The following is a 20,160-nucleotide window of genomic DNA, read 5'->3' as shown; positions in this document are numbered from 1 at the left end:
ACAGCTCTTTTTATTCCTGGTAAGAAAATTTTGATGCTTATCATATGTCTAAAAAATTTACAGATTCAAAAGGATGGCAATTGAAAGAAGATGTATTGGTTTTGTTGTTATTACATTTTCATTTTCAAATCTGTAGATAATTACTTTATTGTCTTTTGACCAACAAGCTCCTTTCAGAGATGTTTGTATTTTTCATGATCAGAATTAAGACCTTATATTTTCCCATCTTTTTCATTGTTGGGGATAATTATAAAGAAAATTATTAGTGATAAAGTTCAGAAGGCTCTTTTGGTTATCCTTTTTGGCTTGCTCAGAGTTGGGTTTCTTTGCTAAAACCAATTTTAATTTATTTGCCAGTTAAACTGCTAAGCATAAAAATTAGTAACAATGTTGTATACTGAAGATAATGTCTTTCCGTCAGGAAGAGACTTAATTTAACTGTATATTGTAAAAAATATAAGTGAACCAACACCTGAAGAGTTGATTGTGCAGTAGGGTAAAAACGTGTGTATTATACTCAGAAATCACTTTAATATAAACAGGGGATTTCAGAATCATTTGTAAAATATATTTACACTTCATCTTGGAGACCTTGCATCTATAATCAAGCATTATCAATATTTTTTGAGAAATTTCATTATTTGGTGTGATCAATTCCTTATCACCATCTAAAAAGGATGTTATTGATTATTGAATTTTTTGTAAAACTCAAGTTTTTCATATTCAGCATGTTTAATGTGAATTTTCCTTGTTCTATGTTGAAACAGACTTTATCCTTTAAGAACAAGATGTTACTTAATTTGTTTGTTTACTACATGTATTTGTGTAAGGTTGCTGAAACCTGAATCTGCAATTGAAGAGTTAGATACTCTTTCACTTGGGAGATGAATTTAGTGCTATCTTTTTTAGGTTCTTAATATTCATTGGAGTATTTAACATTGAAGACTGTCTTTTATAATTGTGTTTTTATTTGCCTTGACTACATCTGCCTTATAGTACTATCTTTATCAGCTGTAGAGTTACATTCTATGTCTTTCATTCAGAGACATGGCACTTTATTTTTTCATATACATGAGTTTTTAAAAAATACTAGATCTGTTAGTTAGTTTACCTTATGAGGTGATCAAAGGTTTTGATAAACCAAAACTTTGTGTTGTTAAGACAATGATTTATCATGTTTTGTGTACAAAATAAGTGAGAGAATTCATCTAAGTCTAGTAAAGTTTAGATAGTTAGAGAGAGTTCATATTTTATCCGAGGTTTTAAGGTTAACTCATTTAGAGGAACCTCTTCTTAAGTGCATTTAGCTTCAGGATGTTCTATTAAGGACATTATGGCAACAGTTTTGTCTGGAAATATGGTAAAACTTTTTCAAGTTCTATAACAGGAAAGTAAATAATATCAGTACTAAAACACTTTTCTTCAGTTGTAGTTACTGGATGATCTTGTGATTTTTATCCTTTATTAAATGTTGGCATTTATATAAAAAATGTTTTTAGTTTGTGTCTACACTTTAAACAAGCTAATTCATTACTTGAGACCGAAGGCGAAATATGAATAAGAATGTTCCTTCATCCAAGCATATCTTGGATGTGCAGGATGAAGGTCATTCTTAGAATATGAGCCTGAGGCTCGAAAGTAATTAATTCCCACCCTAGGGATTATCAGTCAGACCCACCATTTTCCACTGGGTTTTATATTTGGTCGACACAAACTTGCTTTAAATTATGACAAGTTATTATGGAACAGGTGCTTATATACTAGGGTCAAGGTCACTGGCCAGGTATACTTTGTTTCTTTAAACAGAGATATTATATGTAAGCTTCACCCCTCAAAGAGAAGTTAAGCTAATTCATTACTTTCGAGCCTCAGGCTCATATTCTAAGAATGACCTTCATCCTGCACATCCAAGATATGCTTGGATGAAGGAACATTATGTATCATAACATAAACCAAAGAATTCAGCCATTTTCTATTATGTAAAGTGTTTAATTGTTTGGGCAGGTGAAACTTTAATTTGATCTTGATCCTCATCTGAACATAAGCATTGTGCATAAGTTTCATGACATTTAGTTGAGGCAACCTCAAGAGAAAAAAAACAGAAAACCGTTTGGTGACAAACCCATGGCTGCAGTAAGGGCACAAATAAAAGAAATATCATGTCCACTTAAAACAGGAGACGTATAAAAAATTTATGACTCATCCATAAATTTGTTATAATGGAAAAACTATTTGACCAGTAATGACTGATTGGTGTTTACTTTACACCAAACGCGCGCAAAAAGGCTGAATGGCGGTGAGAGCTATTTTAAATATTATTACAATTTACAGTATATTTTTAAAATCAGACAAAAGGTCCTTCAATAAACTAAAATTCAATTCTTTAACATATCTATATATTCTGTAATGTAAATATCAACAATACTCACAACTGTATTAGATTACAGTGTTTTAGATATGTTTTAATTTATTAGTATATAAAGTATGCATCAATGCAGGTTGTCACCATATTCTTCCATCTGCATAAGCAGGATGAGCTAGTCTATAGGCATGACGTTTCCATGATTCTTCTGTTGTTCTTTGAATCAGAGATCTGTATTCTTTAGCCTCTTGTTGTTTTTGTTTCTGTCTTAATTCAAAGTCCTCTCTGTAATACAGTAAATAAAGCATAACCTTTTGTTTCTGTATATCAGATTGTGATTGTAAAAAAGAGAAAAACAAAGATCCCTTGCCAAGATAGAGCCAAAAAAATATATATATCTGTTCAGGGATGATTCCACTATATAGTTTAGGGCCGCTAAGCCGCCCTCAATTCCTCCAGCGGACCCAAAAAATTGTGTGAAAATAAATTCCAAATTCAGAAAAAAAATATTTTAAAATGGATTTTTTCCGGAAATGTTTCCTGCACCGATGAAGGCAATTACAATTTTTCCCATTTGTCTTCAAAGTGTTTTAAGATCCAAATAAGAATGATGTAAACGAAAGATTTATGATAAGATAAGATATGTTATCATATCGTTATTATGTGTTTTTCTGAGACGTTTCTCAATACCTTAGTTCTCGTAAAAGCAGACCTTTAAATGAAATATGCTTTTACTAGATCAAATACTAGATCAAATACTCCCATAGCATTTTCTTCAATTAAATTGCAGAAAATGCTATGGGAGTATTTGATTTTGTAAAAGCATATAGATAATAGATGCTTTTTGTCAAAATGGGTCACATACTAAAAGCAGACCTCAGCAGGGAGAAAAACTTATTAATTATCAAAATTCAATAGGCGCCGATTGCGTAAAGGTTCTGCCTGGCTCTCAAATTAAAAAAAACGACTGTCAGCGCATTTTTGAAAATACACGACAGATCATTTATGATGAGAAAGGATATCCACACACTATGAAACAGGTGAAACTTGATACAATTTCCGTTTTTACAGGAAAATGATATTATTTCATCATAGATTTTATGCCGGGAAAAAATCCCAATTTTAAGAAAATTCCCAATTTGATGAAAATTCCCAATTTTGATGGTCAAGGGACCCATTTCAAAACAGCTGGAATCATCCCTGCTGTTTCCTGTCGCCAAGGCAAATAAATCAGGGTCGGTAGATCGGCATTTTTAAAAAAATTATTTTTGCACTCCATGTCAGATTTGCAGTCGGTTATATGTCATGTTTGGTTAGGGTCCTTTACCCCTTAAAATGTTTTAATCATTTTAAAGAAGCTTTAATTGAATAATCCTCCCAGTGCTGACATTTTTTAAACCTTAATTGCAGCACATTTGTGCTGGGAGCAGTCATTGTGATTGTTTGGGCATAGTACGATACGGGTCTGGATTGGACCCTGAAACACATTTTTCCAGACCAGAAACATTTTTTTTCTGGAATTAAATGAAAAGATCTAGGGTCAGGGGTTTTCAGTCAGGGTCGGTAGGGAACAGGAAACAGACATATATTTTTTTTTTGCCTAGTCTAATAACATCTATAAAACTGTTGTGAAGGACACAATTATTGGTAATGCATCTTTAAACATTAAGATAGTAAAAATAAAAATCTCCTAAAATTCCAAATTTTCAGTGACAAATACATCTTTGTCGTTTGTATATGCTTAACATCAGAGGGATCCCTTTCAATAGACTTTGAACAAATAAATGCAATATTCTATATTTTTTTCAAACAGCAATGCAATGCAATGTTCAATTTAATAAGATCTAAAACCTAATTACCATAAAAATATATGTACTTGAGATTTTGAAGTCTTATGTGTTCAAGGAAACAATACCTCTCCTTACTTATTCATATCTTAGTAAATAAGGGCTGGAAGTTTGAGAAAGAAAATGACTGAAGTTCCTGTTTTAATAAAGCAGGTTTTTTACAAGGAGAATAGACATATAATATTTACAAATCTTAAAATGACTTATTTATAACATATAATATAAAAAAAGAAGATGTGGTATGATTGCCAATGAGATAACTATCCACAAAAGACCAAATTACACAGATATTAACAACTATAGGTCACCGTACAGCCTTCAACAATGAGCAAAACCCATACCGCATAGTCGGCTATAAATATTCCCCCATCAGATTTTTTATTTGTGTGATACATGTATGTTATACATATTTTTTATTTAGACTTTTTGAATTTAAAAACAAAGAAAAAAAAAATGTATCCCAATATTGTATTAATTTTTCAAAAAGTTTTATTTGGTTTACAAAACATAGTTAACTGTAAGCAGCTTACAATTTTTCAAACTAATTCTGGAACAATCTGAATTGTGATGACCATCTGCAGAACAGTAATAACAAGAATGTGCCCCCAGTACACGGATGCCCCACTATCACTACCATTTCTATGTTTAGTGGACTGTGAAATTGGGGTCAAAACTCTTATTTGGCATTACAATTAGAAAGATCATATCATAAGGAACATGTGTACTAAGTTTCATACTGATTGGACTTCAACTTCATCAAAAACTACCTTGACCAAAAACTTTGACCTGAAGGGGGACGAACGGATGAACAGATGTACAGACCAGAAAACATAATGCCCCTCTACTATAGTAGATGGGGCATAAAAAGCTTCATATATCATAAAAAAAACTTACAATGCCTGAGCTTCTGCTAGAGAGTTTGCTTCATCATCTACTTTAATGTTTATTTTGGAGATCTTGAAAGGCTGACCAAATACTTTCGCCTGGAAAGAGATAAATCATTATTATAACAAGAGTGTACATACTGAAATGTCTCACCTGCTATACTTGACTTTATGTTGAAAGTGAGCTATATGATATATTAAGTGCAAGTAGTGCAATTGACCACTTTCAAGTTCATCCGTCACAGGAAAAAACTCGTCAATTATCGCACCTTATGATGTCATTTACCAGATAGAGGGGGTCGCCTGTATCCCTGCACTATTTACGTTCATCATGCATCTTAGTGATCATCATTGTGCAGGATAAACTAGAACAATTCCCTAATGACAGCAATGCTGATTGTCAATTTTGAGAATTCAATTTGCCGAAAAATTTGTACAATATAGAATTATAGTTTTCCAACCACTCACTCAACATTGGAATGGAAGTGATGACGCCCCTAAACGCACAAATGACGTTCACTAAAACCAGAGTTTTTGACGGAAATGCATGGAACTCCAAAGTTGTCTATTCAATTCAATTCAATATTTTATTTACGTCTCACCTTATGTATAAAATTGCACAAACTAAAAGATTACTAATGAACAATGTAAATGAGATCAAGGTCAGATCAACCAATCCAGACAGATATGTTTACCTTAAAATCCAAATACAAAATATATAGTATCTGATAAATGGACAAAACCATGAAAAATAACATTGACCAACAAAACATTAAGGGTTAAGTACAAGTATCATATGTAGATTGTAAACTTTAGATTATCAATTAATAACAAGAGGCTCTCAAGAGCCTGAATCGCTCACCTTAATTTTTTTGGTTAAATCTCTCATCAATGATTATTTTGGCTTTTCAATTTATTTAAATGTTCTTTGAATCGTCCTATTTTCTTCAAAAGCAAAAAAAAAATCATTCTCTCCTATGTTCTATTTTAGCCATAGGAGCTATGTTTCTTGACATACAAGGAAATAAAATATAAAATTTATACTAAATACTCTGAAACTCATTTAGCCTAAGTTTGGCTGAAATTGATACAGCAGTTTCAAAGGAGAAGATTTTTTAAAGTAGTCAACATGATGAACAAATTGTGAAAAAAGTCTGTAAAGGGCAAAAACTCCTTAAGGGGTCAATTGACAATTTTGGTCAAATTGACTTATTTGTAGATCTTACTTTGCTTAACATTTTTGCTATTAACAGTTTATCTGTATCTATAATAATACTCAAGATAATAACCAAAAACTGCAAAATTTCAATTCAGGGGCATTATACCTGAAAAACTAGTTACCCAATTCTGCTGAAAATTTCAGGACAGGTAGTCCTTGACCTAATAAATAGTTTAACTTCTTGTCTTATTTGCTCTAAATGCTGGAGTTTTTGAGATATAAGCCAAAAACTGCATTTTACCCTGTGTTCTATTTTTAGCCATGACAGCCATGTTTTTTGACGAAATAAAAAATAAAGCACAAACTTTGTTTTATACACCCTACTGATCATTCAGTTGAAGTTTGGTTGAATTTGGTTTTAGTTTTAGAGGAGAAGATTTTTTAAAGTTGGCAAATATGATGAACAAATTGTGAAAAATTGTCATTAAAGGACAATAACCCCTTAAGGGGTCAATTGAAAATTTTGGTCATATTAACTTATTTGTAGATCTTACTTTGCTGATCATTTTTGCTGTTTACAGTTTATCTTTATCTATAATAATATTCAAGATAATGACCAAAAACTGCAAAATTTCCTTAAAATTACCAATTAAGTGGCAGCAACCCAACAATGGTTTGTTTTATTCATCTGAAAATTTCAGGGCTGATAGATCTTGACCTAATGAACATTTTTACCCCATGTCAGATTTGCTCTAAATGCTTTCGTTTTTGAGATATAAGCCAAAAACTGCATTTGACCCCTATGTTCTATTTTAAGTAACGGCGGCCATGTTTTTTGACGGATCAAAAATGGAAGCACACACTTTGTGCAGGATAATCTAAGGAACAATCATGCTAAGTTTCATTCAAATCCATTCAGTAGTTTCAGAGGAGAAGATGTTTGAAAAATTGTTAACGACGACAGACGACGATGACGGACGCCAAGTGATGAGAAAAGCTCACATGGCCTTTTAGGCCAGGTGAGCTAATAAAAATGAGATCAAGGTCAGGTGAACCCTTCAAGGCAAAAAATGTACACCTTACAATCATTTCATACAATGCATATAGTTGACCTATTGCTTAATATACATAAAAGATTAAAGACAAAACCACAAAATATCTCAACAGTCACATATGACTTACTGTGGATTCGTTTATTTTAATGGGTACCAATTTTCATGTATTAAGGAAATACTTGCATATTAGTGGATATTTGATTTCGTGGTTTTGCAAAAGTCTACATACAAGTTTAGAATGGCATTCATTATCATTGAACTAGTATATATATTTGTTTAGGGGCCAGCTGAAGGACGCCAAGGGTGCAAGATTTCTCGCTGCATTGAAGACCTGTTAGTGACCTTCTGCTGTTGTCTGCTCTATGGTCAGGTTGTTGTCTCTTTGACACATTCCCCATTTCCATTCTCAATTGTATACAAGCCTATAGAAAATTTGTCATTCTTTCAACATTTAAATTTGGTATCCAACGAATAATAATGAATTCACAGTATAAAACAAAGTCAAGGTAAGATAAAAACCTACCAGATGACATGCTTACCATGTATCATTCCATACACCAAACAAAGTTTACCTATTGTGTATAGATTCTGAGAAACAAACATTATACATTTTTAACATAACCAAGAAAACTAAACATTGATGAACAGAGTAATTTCAGATGAAACCTGTTGGACAGACATTTACAATTTAAACCATTCCATACATCAAAGAAAGTGGTCCTTATTGCTTATTGGATCATTAATGACAAATTGACCAAATCAAATGAAACTAACATTGATCAGAGAACCATAAAGATAATGTCAGTGTCAAATGAAACCTGGTCAGTTGGATATGTACACTTTACAAGCATTCCATACACCAACTAGAGGCTACAAAGAGCCTGTGTCACTCACCTTGGTCTTTGTGAATATTAAACAAAGGAAGAGGATGGATTCATGACAAAATTGTGTTTTTGTGATGGTGATGTGTTTGTACATCTTACTTTACTGAACATTCTCGCTGAATAAAATTATCTCTATCTTATTGAACTAATAGATATAGGAAGATGTGGTGTGAGTGCCAATGAGACAACTCTCCATCCAAATAACAATTTAAAAATTAAACCATTATAGGTTAAAGTACGGCCTTCAACACGGAGCCTTGGCTCACACCGAACAACAAGCTATAAAGGGCCCCAAAATTACTAGTGTAAAACCATTCAAACGGGAAAACCAACGGTCTAATCTATATAAACAAAACGAGAAACGAGAAACACGTATATATTACATAAACAAACGACAACTACTGTACATCAGATTCCTAAGCCCAGTAGTTTCAGTGGAAAATGTTAGTAAAAATTTACAAATTTTATGAAAATTGTTAAACATTGACTATAAAGGACAAAAAATCCTTAGGGGGTCAATTGACCATTTCTTGACACATTTTTAAACTAGATACCCCAATGATGATTGTGGCCAAGTTTGGTTTAATTTGGCCCAGTAGTTTCAGAGGAGAAGATTTTTGTAAAAGTTAACAACGACAGACGCCAGATGCCGGACGCCAAGTGATGGGAAAAGCTCACTTGGCCCTTTGGGCCAGGTGAGCCAAAAAAAGTTTACCTATTGCTTATCTAATATACAGACTTGACAACAACAAAAATCACATTTTCGCTAATCCGTATACATGGAACAAGGTCAAATTTAGGTGAATCCTGCCTGGCAGACATGAAGATCTTGTAAAGAATCTATCTACCAAATATAGTTATCTTATTACTCCTAGTAAGCAAGTGTTTCAAAAGTAAATAAAATTGTATCTATTTTTCTAGCAGTGAAATCTAGGTCAAGGGCAACTGACATTGAACAGACAGAAACTAAAATCATAGGGCATCTGCATGTAAGGTATCTAGGTATTCTTCAATCTGAAATATAAAACTTAATACTTTATTATAGGTTTTCTACCATGTTGGTTTAAAGAGGGCAGTAAAGGGGGGTGCTTGCACGAAAAAAACGTGAAATAAGACATAATTTCACGTTGAACCTGAAATAATTTCTGTAATGAACGTTGCACGAAAAATAAATTCTTTTATGTAAACCTTTTGTGACTAAATCACTGTCTTCTATTATATATTAACTCTTTGTTTTACTTGATATTCCCGATTTAGTTTAGACATTTATGATATTATTGGTTTACGGCTGTTAAAAAAGTATTTCTTGACGATCCCTGTCAAGTGTTTGAATTTTATTTGAAAAATACTGAGCACGCAAAATAAGACTTTGAAAATCACGATGCATGTAAAATTAAATAAGCAGAACATGTTGATTGAGGCACCCATCTTGCACGACTGAACATCAAATAAAAAAGCAAAAACATGTTGAACGTGAAATTAAAAAAGGCGATCACGTTGCATGAAAATAACCCTTTACCACCCTCTTTCAAGTAGGGGTAAGTTTAATTTTTTTCAAAGAAATGCAAATTGTAAAAGAAGCTATACAAATCAAATGAACTCACCTCTCCAGAATTAAAAAAGTCTATAGCTTTCTGTATAGACTGATCATCTAACATTGTCACCCAACCTGTACCATTTATACTCCTAGTTACAGGGTCCTACAAACAGAAAAAATATAATTATTGGTCGTCCCACTGTCTATATCACTCTGTTCAGCTCTTAATATTATTCCGTATCATGTCTTTGTGACGTGAAATACGTTGACCCTGCCTTAATAACTTTGACCCGGAAATATCAGCGACGTCATAATGTTTGAACCGATGTTAATAACTTTGACCCGAACTTATCAAGTCATCTTTTGTGTGCTGTGAAACAAAGAAAACACTTCCAAAACATGCAAATATAGCCCGATAAATCGATTATCAGATTATCTGCATATTGGTATTGTAAAATATCAGCTGCTTGACATTATATGAAGGCTTTTTGATCTCAAAATATACATCAATGCTCTTCAATTTTGTACTTTATTTTGACTTCTTAATAATTAATTGTCCTTGATGAGTCATTTGTAGTCTAAAACGCAAGTGTGTCATACACAATTCTAGGCCTGGTATCTTTAAATTAATAACAAAATTTTATCACCAAAACTTTTGACATTTTGTACTGTTCTTATATCTTACCTTCATCAGACAAACTTCATCCAAGTTACAATCAGCCTCCATTTCAAACATAGCATCCATTTTCTGCTGTGTTGTGTTGCCAGGCAAGTTACTTAGATACAAAGCTTTTGATCTCTTTGCATCAAGCTGAAATAAAATATTAAATGGACTTTAAGGTGGTACCCAACACTTTCACTCAAATTAATTTGGCTCGTTTAATTTTCATAAAATTTTGGCAAAGTATTCACTTTGACATTTTAACAAAAATATAAAAAAAAAAAATTTTAAACCAACCGTTTTGTCAGAAAAATTACACTGTTTATATAGCAATTTGACAAACACCAATTTTGATCATTGAGAAGCTTTATATTCCTTTTACGATGCAACTTATTAAAAGGTTAAGCTGACTTTACAGAGTTATCTCCCTGTAGTGTTAGGTACCACCTTAACCCAGTTCCAAATTTACAAATAGATTACTAAGGTACACTGTGAGGTACTTGCTATAGATGTTGTGCGCTATTTATCATCAAATGTTTTGTCCCATTGTAAATATCAATTTTATTTTTATCTATATACTAACAATAGTTTAACCCCAACACATTCTGTATGTTGCTGTCCCAAGTCAGGAGCCTGTAATTCAGTGGTTGTCGTTTGTTGTTGTGTAACATATTTATGTTGTATTTATCATTTTGTTCACATATTAAGCCGTTCGTTTTCTCATTTTAATTGGTTTAAACTTGTCATTTTGAGTCCTGTTATAGCTGATTATGCATTTGTTTATTGTTGAAGGCTGAGCAGAAACGTATATTTATTGATTTCTGTTTCATAAGGTCATTTGAGCATACCTGCCAACTGTCACTATTTGCGGGGGATTTCTCCCATGGAGGTTTCCAAATTCAACTTTTGAAAGAGCATAATTTTGTCAACAATATTAAACAAAACAATTAATTGACTCTAGGCTTATAAAAGTATGAAAAAAAACAGTAAGGTTTTTTAGAACTATGACCGCCATCTTGCAAGCAAAACCCCCATAGGCATTTTGAAAAGTTGGCAGGTATGCTTGAGGAGAGTTGTTGCATTGGCAAATCATACCACACCTTCTTATTTTTATATTGAACATTTTATTGATAGACAATATATAATTTTGCTTGTCATATAATTAATGTTTCTTATTACTGATTCAAACTCAAATTGATTTGTTTGTTACATCTTGCTTCTTATAGGCACGCATTGTAGGTTTTTTTCCTTAGTTATTGAAAATGTAAAGAATATTGATTCTTATTTTTGTATCAATGGTTGATTGGATGACAGTTAGCGTAAAATTCTCTGTCTCCTTGTCTGTAACTAAGGTAGCCAACATTTTGAATTGCTAAATGTATTGACATGTAATTTCTACAATAATAAGCCAAAAACTCACATGTTGCACCTAAACATATTCTTTTTATCAAATTTTATTACATTCTGAAGCGACACATAAGCCAGAAAACGCCCTGTGTTTATGTTTGACGCCAGAAGCATACCTATGACGTCACCTAGTGTAGGGACCAAAGAAGATTACATCTTTTCGTGGAATTTTCTTTAATGAAGATTTTACACTGAAATAATGATTGCAATTTAATAATGAACTTGTTTTGCATTAAAATAGAGATAACTGTATTGTATTTAAAGCTTTCAAACGTCCATCTGTAATTTTACTGAAGCAAATACATGTTTACCTGTCTCCGCTAGGCATCGCCAGGTAAACTAAATTTGCGACAGTAAAACTACCAATGGACGTCCTTAAAGCTTCAAATACAATACAGTTATCTCTAAATTGATTGTTGGTTGCTTAATCCCCTCTGTTCATTGACTATCCTTCCTTTTATTTGACATTTGACAAATAACAAAGTACAAATTAAAGCAATAGCTTAAAATCTTCAATACCTGCAGCCATGATGGTGCATCAGTAGTAGGTCGACCTGATCCAGTTATCAGTCCCCACTCTTCACTAGACCAAACACATATGATATTTCCTACAGTATATAATAGGGTTAAATAAGCAGACAAATATTTTATTGTGAATGAAACCTAATACAATTTACAAATAAACTGAGACAATAAAAATTAAGAAGATATGGTATGATTGAAACAACACCTCAACCATGTATATCTGCCTTTTCCAATAGAAGTTTCCAGGTTCACTAAGGTGTAAAATCTGTCTCAAAATCCTTACTTTGCATATAGTTTAAAAGATAACATCATAATGAAATTGTTTACTAACTTTTGTAATTGTCTACAGTGATCTAAAGTTTTTTTCACTAGATATCAACACAACGCTTAATTCCACTTTTCTTGGAAGACATGCTTTTAAGCGTACACTATGTTGGTTTCCGTGAAAAACAAGAAAATAGCACATAATAATTTGATGTTTTTTTCATTGCTAGAAACACTGTCATAGAGCATTTATGTCTCTACCAAGTTGTGCTAGTGGTGTATAAACAAAAGGCTTTTTGGTCTCGAGCGTGAATGAAACCTAATACAATTTACAAATAAACTAAGGTTATAAAAAATAAGATGTGGTATGATTGCCAATGAAACAACTCTCAACCACATAAATCTTATTCTTACAATTGAAGTTTCAAGGTTCTCTAAGCTGTAAAATCTGTCTCAAAACCCTAACTTTGGATTTTAAATGTTAACAACATAATGAAATTGTGTACTAACTTTTGTAGTTGTCAACAGTGATATATTCAGACCCCAACCATTATCCCAAGGCAAGGTATTTAAAGAAAATTACATGTACTTAATAATATTGATTTTGAAAAACATGGTCATCTGACGTACTAGAATGAGTTAAGGTGTAGGACTTTTAATCTAATCTTAAAAATCATTAGCCTAACATAAGAGCACTAAGTTTACCTGTATTTTTTAACCAGGCACACAGTTCTTGTATATGTCCAAAAGTCATGGTTGGTATTTTATCATTTCGATAATCTGTGAGTATTCTTTGACTGTCAAGCATGGATCCTGTCTCTCCTGAAAAAGACAAATTGTTACTTAATGATATCAAAAATAACTTTTACTTTTAGAAAATAACAACAGTTTTTATTTGGCAACCTTCATCTTGCTCTCACAAGGATCTGTTAAATTGCAAATATTTATTTCAACTACTGAAAATTCAGAAATTTTAGCTATGTTGTATTGTGAAATGTGTAACTGGATATATAGGTGAATATTGCAAAAATAATCAATATCTTATGTTTTGTTCATTGCTCAACAATAGCAATAATTAAATGCATACATTTTTAATTTTATAATTTACCGTTTACAAATACAATCTTGTGTACACCATGGTCTTGTTCAGTACCTTAAACAATGGTGTATTTGTCTACCAAACAGGGACTAAAACAATTATTAATTTGATGATTGTTCGCATGCATGCATAGATTTCTTTGCAATTTTAAATGCTAAAATTTTAAATAAAGATTAGGCCAAAATTAAAAATATGTTTGTTTCCCCTCCCCCCGACCGGGTCAAAAATAAGCCCCCGGGTCAAGAAATTATTTTCCACAAAAAAATCGAAATATTTTTTTCCTGAAAATAATTTGTTTCCATTTTTGGAAAGTGCTTTTCTTGTTTGAATTGTTTTACCTTGTCTTATCGGGGCCTTTTATAGCTGACTATATGCGGTATGGGCTTTGCTAATTGTTGACGGCCGTACGGTAACCTATAATTGTTAATGTTTGTGTCATTTTGGTCTTTTGTGGATAGTTGTCTCATTGGCAATCATACCACATCTTCTTTTTTAAATCGAAAGCAGAAGGATTGGTAATTTAAATAAATACACTCAAATTGAGCACAAACAATTGATAAGTGGCCTGGACTGGACAAGTCAAACCATTCATTTGACCATGCTATGACAATCACATCCAGTTAAAAAAAAAAAAAAAAAAACCTGCCTTCCTGGTCTGTTTACAAAGGGTAGACATGGTGTCATATGGTATTTTGAACCCCCTAAAAATTGAACCCGGGGTCATTTTTCATATATGGTATTTTGAACCCCCCTGCGGTATATTGAACCCCCCTGTTTTTGAGAAATAGTATTGCAGATAATCGAATTTACAATTTATTGTCTATTATTTTTTTTAATTTGAGGTTTTGAGTAGGGGGGTTCAATATACAGCAGGGGGGTCAACTTACCATGGCTAAGTAAAATTTTCAAAATATCTTTTCCAGCATGTTAAATGCATACAAACTACTTATTGGAGTATTATTATCATGTTTAGGAGTTAGAATAGAAAGAATTTTTGAAATTTAAGGTCTATGGTAGGGGGTTCAATATACTGCAAGGGGTCAAAATACCATGGAAATCATTTATTTTCCTAATATCTTTTCCAGCATGTTAAATACATACAAACTACTTGTTGAAGTATTAAAATATTTAATATATCGTCGCTGTTATGCAAAAACCTCGTATCTCAATTTTTTGCGGAAATCTTTTTATCGATTATTAAGAATTAAATATGTATGTTCCACTGAATGCGAAAATATCTGATCTTCTAACCAATCATTAACCCGAATTCTGACAAGTGACGAAAAAGTGTAGTCGGATTGGTGAGACATTTTGTTGTGCGAAAATATCATATCTCAAAAGAAAAAAAAGATGGCACTAGCAGCTGAGATTATAACAGGTACAGTTTTGTCAATTTTTTGTCTAATATATTATGTATAGCTTAGAAATAATGAAAAGCTTTGAAAATACAATATAGGTGCAGAAATTTTTGCTCGCCTTGGTAATTGATTGGTTAGAAGATACGATATTTTTGCATACATTGGAACATAAATATTTAATTCTAAATAATCGATAAAAAAAAATCAGTTTTTATTGCCTGGTGTAAAATTATGAAAACCTTAGATACGAGATTTTTGCATAACAGCGACGATATATATATATATTTTTCTCTTAGCCAATCATTGAAAATTGACCTCCCCTTCATGTATTAATTATTTTAAATATTTGATTAGCTTTTACATAGTGTTAAATGTTTTATTAATCATCTAGAATGAAAAAACTAGAGGCTCCATAGAGCCTGTGTCGCTCACCTTGGTCTATGTGAATATTTAACAAAGGACGCATTTGAATTCATGACAAAATTGTGTTTTGGTGATGGTGATGTGTTTGTATATCTTACTTTACTGAACATTATTGCTGCTTACAATCATTCTATCTATATTGAACTTGGCCTAAGAGCTTCAGTGGAAAATGTTAGTTAAAATTTACAAATTTTATGAAAATTGTAAAAATTGACTATAAAGGGCAATAACTCCTTATGGGGTCAATTGACCATTTAGGTCATGTTGACTTATTTTTAGGTGTTACTTTGCTGTACATTGTTTCCCTTTACAGTTTATCTCTATCTATAATAATATTCAAGATAATAACAAAAAACGGCAAAATTTCCTTAAAGGGAAAATTCACGATTTTTTACTTATGGTTTAAATATGTTCATTATGACATAATATATATATTCACAAAGTTTTATCGCTATATGTGCAGTAATAAAGGAGAAATTCAATATTTAATGAAAAAATATTAACTACTTCCTGTAGGTCGTGACGTTTTCTCCTGGTTTTTGCATGCCGGGATTTAAAATACAATCATTAAAAGTCTTGGTTTTTAATCATATTTTAACGTAATCGTAAGCGCGCCGATGACTTATGCTTTATCTAAATAACCATCCGATAATAAGAAGATAAAACGCACAGACGTTCAATTGTACATATTCATGAGATAAATTTTCTATGTTAAACGTATATATTCGAATTCTTTTTGTAGACAACACAAAAATTTATAAATTTATTTTTAATTAATATATTTTCGGACTGATAAGGTGAACAAAGTAAAGAACAATAATCTGTAAAGACAATATGTTGGTGTACTCTTATTGACCTTTTACTATCTCTGCTATGACTTGATACGATGTGTGTATTCACGGTTCTGTGGCAATACTCGTAGATGGCTTGTTGAAAGGTAAATTATTATTTGCACTTTGGTATTTAACCACGCCTCTCGGGCACACTTTGCCAGGTGTGACTGTCTATTCGGATCAGTGAATTATAAGACAAGGGAGCATTCAATATACATATTTAAAATATATATTCAAGTTTGTGACAAATAAAAATTGATCGCCGTGGAATTATTTAATTATGTTTTGTGCTATTATTTATTTGAATTTAAATAAGTTAATTTACTAAGAAATACACAATTTTCGGTTAAAGACGGGAAACTTAAATCATATGTCCGATCGAAATGATTTACACCTTTTGTCCTTGATTGATGTCTAATAAAAAGGAGTACTTAGAAATTATAAATAGCTTTACCAAAGTATTTTTATTTGTCTTTATTAGGCAAATAAATGAATGAGAACACTTAGATTTAGACTTTTTAAAAGCCACGTATAAATTAATAACTGGAACTGAAGATAACTCTACCGAAGCGGAATATAATATGAACGAATAAAGAAAAAATATTTTTCTACTTGAGAAGTTTTAAAAATTTGACAGCAAATTTACGGTCTTCTTGGAAAGGAATCGAAAAATTACGAATAGATATTTTTTATCAAGTGTGAAAAAGGTCAACCAAATTTAATCATAATCGGGGACGTCCTTATTAAAATAGTCTTCGTCTCACAACGTATAATACTTAATAACTATTTGACCAAAGATGTTTAAAAACAAAAGACAACGAATTTAATGTCATCTTTCCCTATTTTTGAATGTAATTATAAGTCTGTTCAACTGGCAAGAATACCCCTAAAGCGGACAAATATCTGACAAGCAGTTTATTCTTTAAATTTGCTGTCATTGAATATCAAGAAAGAAAATAAATCCCGAAAATGATTTGAAACTTTAATACTCAATAGCTTTCCTAGAAAATATTCACATCCCTCGGGGATTATTAGTGTAGTACGTCCAGTTGCATATGTCGGAACAATTATGGTGATGACGAATTTCTTTCTTTATTCGAGAACAATCTAATTGATATATAAATCTGTAGATTTTACTATGTTCATAACTTCGATGAACCAAAGCAAGTTATAGATCGACCTATCTTTAAATCAAATTGGTCCTCTTCTTCTTCTTCTTTTGGTATATGATAGTCTATCGAATTGGATGATTACATACTGTTGGTATACGTGGACTAGTCTAATATTTACAAAACTTTTACCCCAATTTGCACAAAATTTATGTTTCTTTCAATGTATACATGTATATATTTTAAATTGCGCTGTAATTCCGTAACTTTCTATCCGGGCGTATAAACGAATCGTCGACAAGTGCGCACATTTTTTTTATCAACATTTCTGGAATGATCCAACTACGTCCATTACTATTGACAACGTGTAAATATTACATTTTCCCAGAGACATATAATACAAATATTTTTTTTATTTTTTTCTTGTATCATTTTTTTTTTTATAAATAATATTCTTTACACCAGAAATTTTATTTATAAACAAGCGTATGAGTTAAGTAATGACTAGTATATTATATCACTTTCGGACACGCAAGACAGAGATGTATATTATAAATGCACCTGATAGTTCAAAATGGAAAGTTATAAGTTATCGGCCGTGTACACTGATCAATACCTACAGAAGTGAAACGATGCATGAACTTGCAAGCCCGACAGGAAATCGCCTGAATACCTGGACGTGTCACCTTACACCCCTCACAATACCTTTGGGAGTAATACCTTAAGCCATGCGGGTGACCAGTGGAGCGAAGATCCTAATTTATTTGAATAAAGTATATTACTTTAAAGAATTATGAACGAATTAGATTTTCGAAAACAATTTTCACGGAACACTTATTTATGATTTGAACTTTGACTTTTAACTAATTCCAATATTAACAGTTTAAAAATAACAGACTATATGGTTATTAAAAAAATAAGAACATTTTCCGTATCAAGTTAGTTAGTCAAATAAAACAACCGTAAGATTGACAAGATATCGACACGTAATAAAGACTACATCGGTTACTGTAGTTTTGTTTCTTTGTGGTTTATAGACATATCGGGATTTTTATTTGGACAAGATAACAAAATGGCGGAAGGCAAAGAACTGATACTCAAAATTTAAAATCGATGGTGATTTCTTATCTAGCGGAATAAAACTTTGATATTTATAAATTTGAGCATTTTTATACAGAATGGACATTATATCAATTTTTGATTTTTTTGCGAAGTTTCCCTTTAAAATTACTAATTCAGGGGCAGCAACCTAACAGCAGTTTGTCAAATCCATTTGAAAATTTCATGGCAAATAGATCTTGACCTGATTAACAATTTTACTCCCTGTTAGATTTGCTCTAAATACTTTGGTTTTTGAGTTATAAGCAAAAAACTGCATTTTACCCCTATGTTCTATTTTTAGCCATGGCGGCCATCTTTGTTGGTTGGCCGGGTCACGCCACACAATTTTTAAACTAGATACCCCAATGATGATTGCGGCCAAGTTTGTTTAAATTTGGCCTGGTAGTTTCAGAGGAGAAAATTTTTGTAAAAGATTACCAAGATTTACGAAAAATGGTTAAAAATTGACTATAAAGGACAATAACTCCTAAAGTGGTCAACTGACCATTTTGGTTATGTTGACTTATTTGTAGATTTTACTTTGCTGAACATTATTGCTGTTTACAGTTTATCTCTATCTTTAATAATATTCAAGATAATAACAAAAAACAGCAAAATTTCCCTAAAATTACCAATTCAGGGGCAGCAACCCAACAACAGGTTGTCCGATTCATCTGAAAATTTCAGGGCAGTTAGATCTTGACCTGATGAACATTTTTACCCAATGTCAGATTTGCTCTAAATGCTTTGGTTTTTGAGTTATAAGCCAAAAACTGCATTTTACCCCTATGTTCTATTTTTAGCCGTGGCGGCCATCTTGGTTGGTTGGCGGGGTCACTGGACACAATTTTCAAACTAGATACCCCAATGATGATTATGGCCAAGTTTGGATTAATTTGGCCCAGCAGTTTCAGAGGAGAAGATTTTTGTAAAAGTTAACGACGACAGACGCAGGACGCCGGACGACGACGGACGACGCCGGACGCCAAGTGATGAGAAAAGCTCACTTGGCCCTTCGGGCCAGGTGAGCTAAAAAGGGTGGTTCAATTTACCATGGGGGTTAAATTTTCCATACAGGGGAGGTTCAATTTACCATAGCGGTATTTTGACCCCAGGGTCATTTTACCATGGGGTTCAAAATACCATATGACACTGGGAGAGGGGAAAAAACATTCTTTTAAATGTGGCCTTATAATCTTCAAAATTGGGCACATCTGTTCAACATATTTTTTCAAAAGGCCCATGTTTGCAGAAAAACTTCTCTTCCATATCATATAAATATAATGTACAACTATAAATGTGAGTTGTCTCCCATTACCTGGATTGCCTCCCATTGATGATAAGTTGACTAGTAATCCTTCAGGTAAAATAGGTAGATCCGAAGTACTGGGTCCGATCTTCTTTATATTAAATCCTGTCATAAAATATAATCAATTAGTACATTTTTAAAGCTGTAATAAACGACTGCTGTGGATTCAATAATATTCGTTGAATACCAATTTTTCGTGGATTTGGTGGGAACAGTGGAACCACCAATCTAAATGTTCAACAAAATACAAATTTTCCAAAGTAATGCATGCAAACTTTTCCAAAACAATGAATTTAAATATCCTCGAATATGTGAGTTTTTTGCAATCCATGAAAATTGGTAC

General features: G+C 32.2%; 1 protein-coding gene across 1 annotated transcript in view; it reads right to left on the bottom strand.

Moving 5' to 3' along the window:
• Positions 1 to 1,935: 1,935 nt before the first annotated feature.
• LOC134718750 (uncharacterized) overlaps positions 1,936 to 20,160 on the bottom strand; it is a 35,949-nt gene continuing 17,724 nt past the window's right edge. The window contains exons 13-19 of the mRNA XM_063581435.1: positions 19,827 to 19,922; positions 13,291 to 13,407; positions 12,316 to 12,404; positions 10,414 to 10,539; positions 9,796 to 9,891; positions 5,104 to 5,192; positions 1,936 to 2,647 (exon numbers count right to left, since the gene is read on the bottom strand). Of these exons, the coding sequence (XP_063437505.1) occupies positions 2,503 to 2,647; positions 5,104 to 5,192; positions 9,796 to 9,891; positions 10,414 to 10,539; positions 12,316 to 12,404; positions 13,291 to 13,407; positions 19,827 to 19,922 (758 nt within the window). The 3' untranslated portion in view covers positions 1,936 to 2,502. The remainder of the gene's footprint in view (positions 2,648 to 5,103; positions 5,193 to 9,795; positions 9,892 to 10,413; positions 10,540 to 12,315; positions 12,405 to 13,290; positions 13,408 to 19,826; positions 19,923 to 20,160) is intronic.

This window comes from Mytilus trossulus, chromosome 5 (assembly GCF_036588685.1).
Source record: "Mytilus trossulus isolate FHL-02 chromosome 5, PNRI_Mtr1.1.1.hap1, whole genome shotgun sequence".
In the NCBI taxonomy this organism is placed as follows: domain Eukaryota; kingdom Metazoa; phylum Mollusca; class Bivalvia; order Mytilida; family Mytilidae; genus Mytilus; species Mytilus trossulus.
The sequence above is the reverse complement of the archived record's forward strand: the minus strand, read 5'-3'. Positions and strand labels throughout refer to the sequence as shown.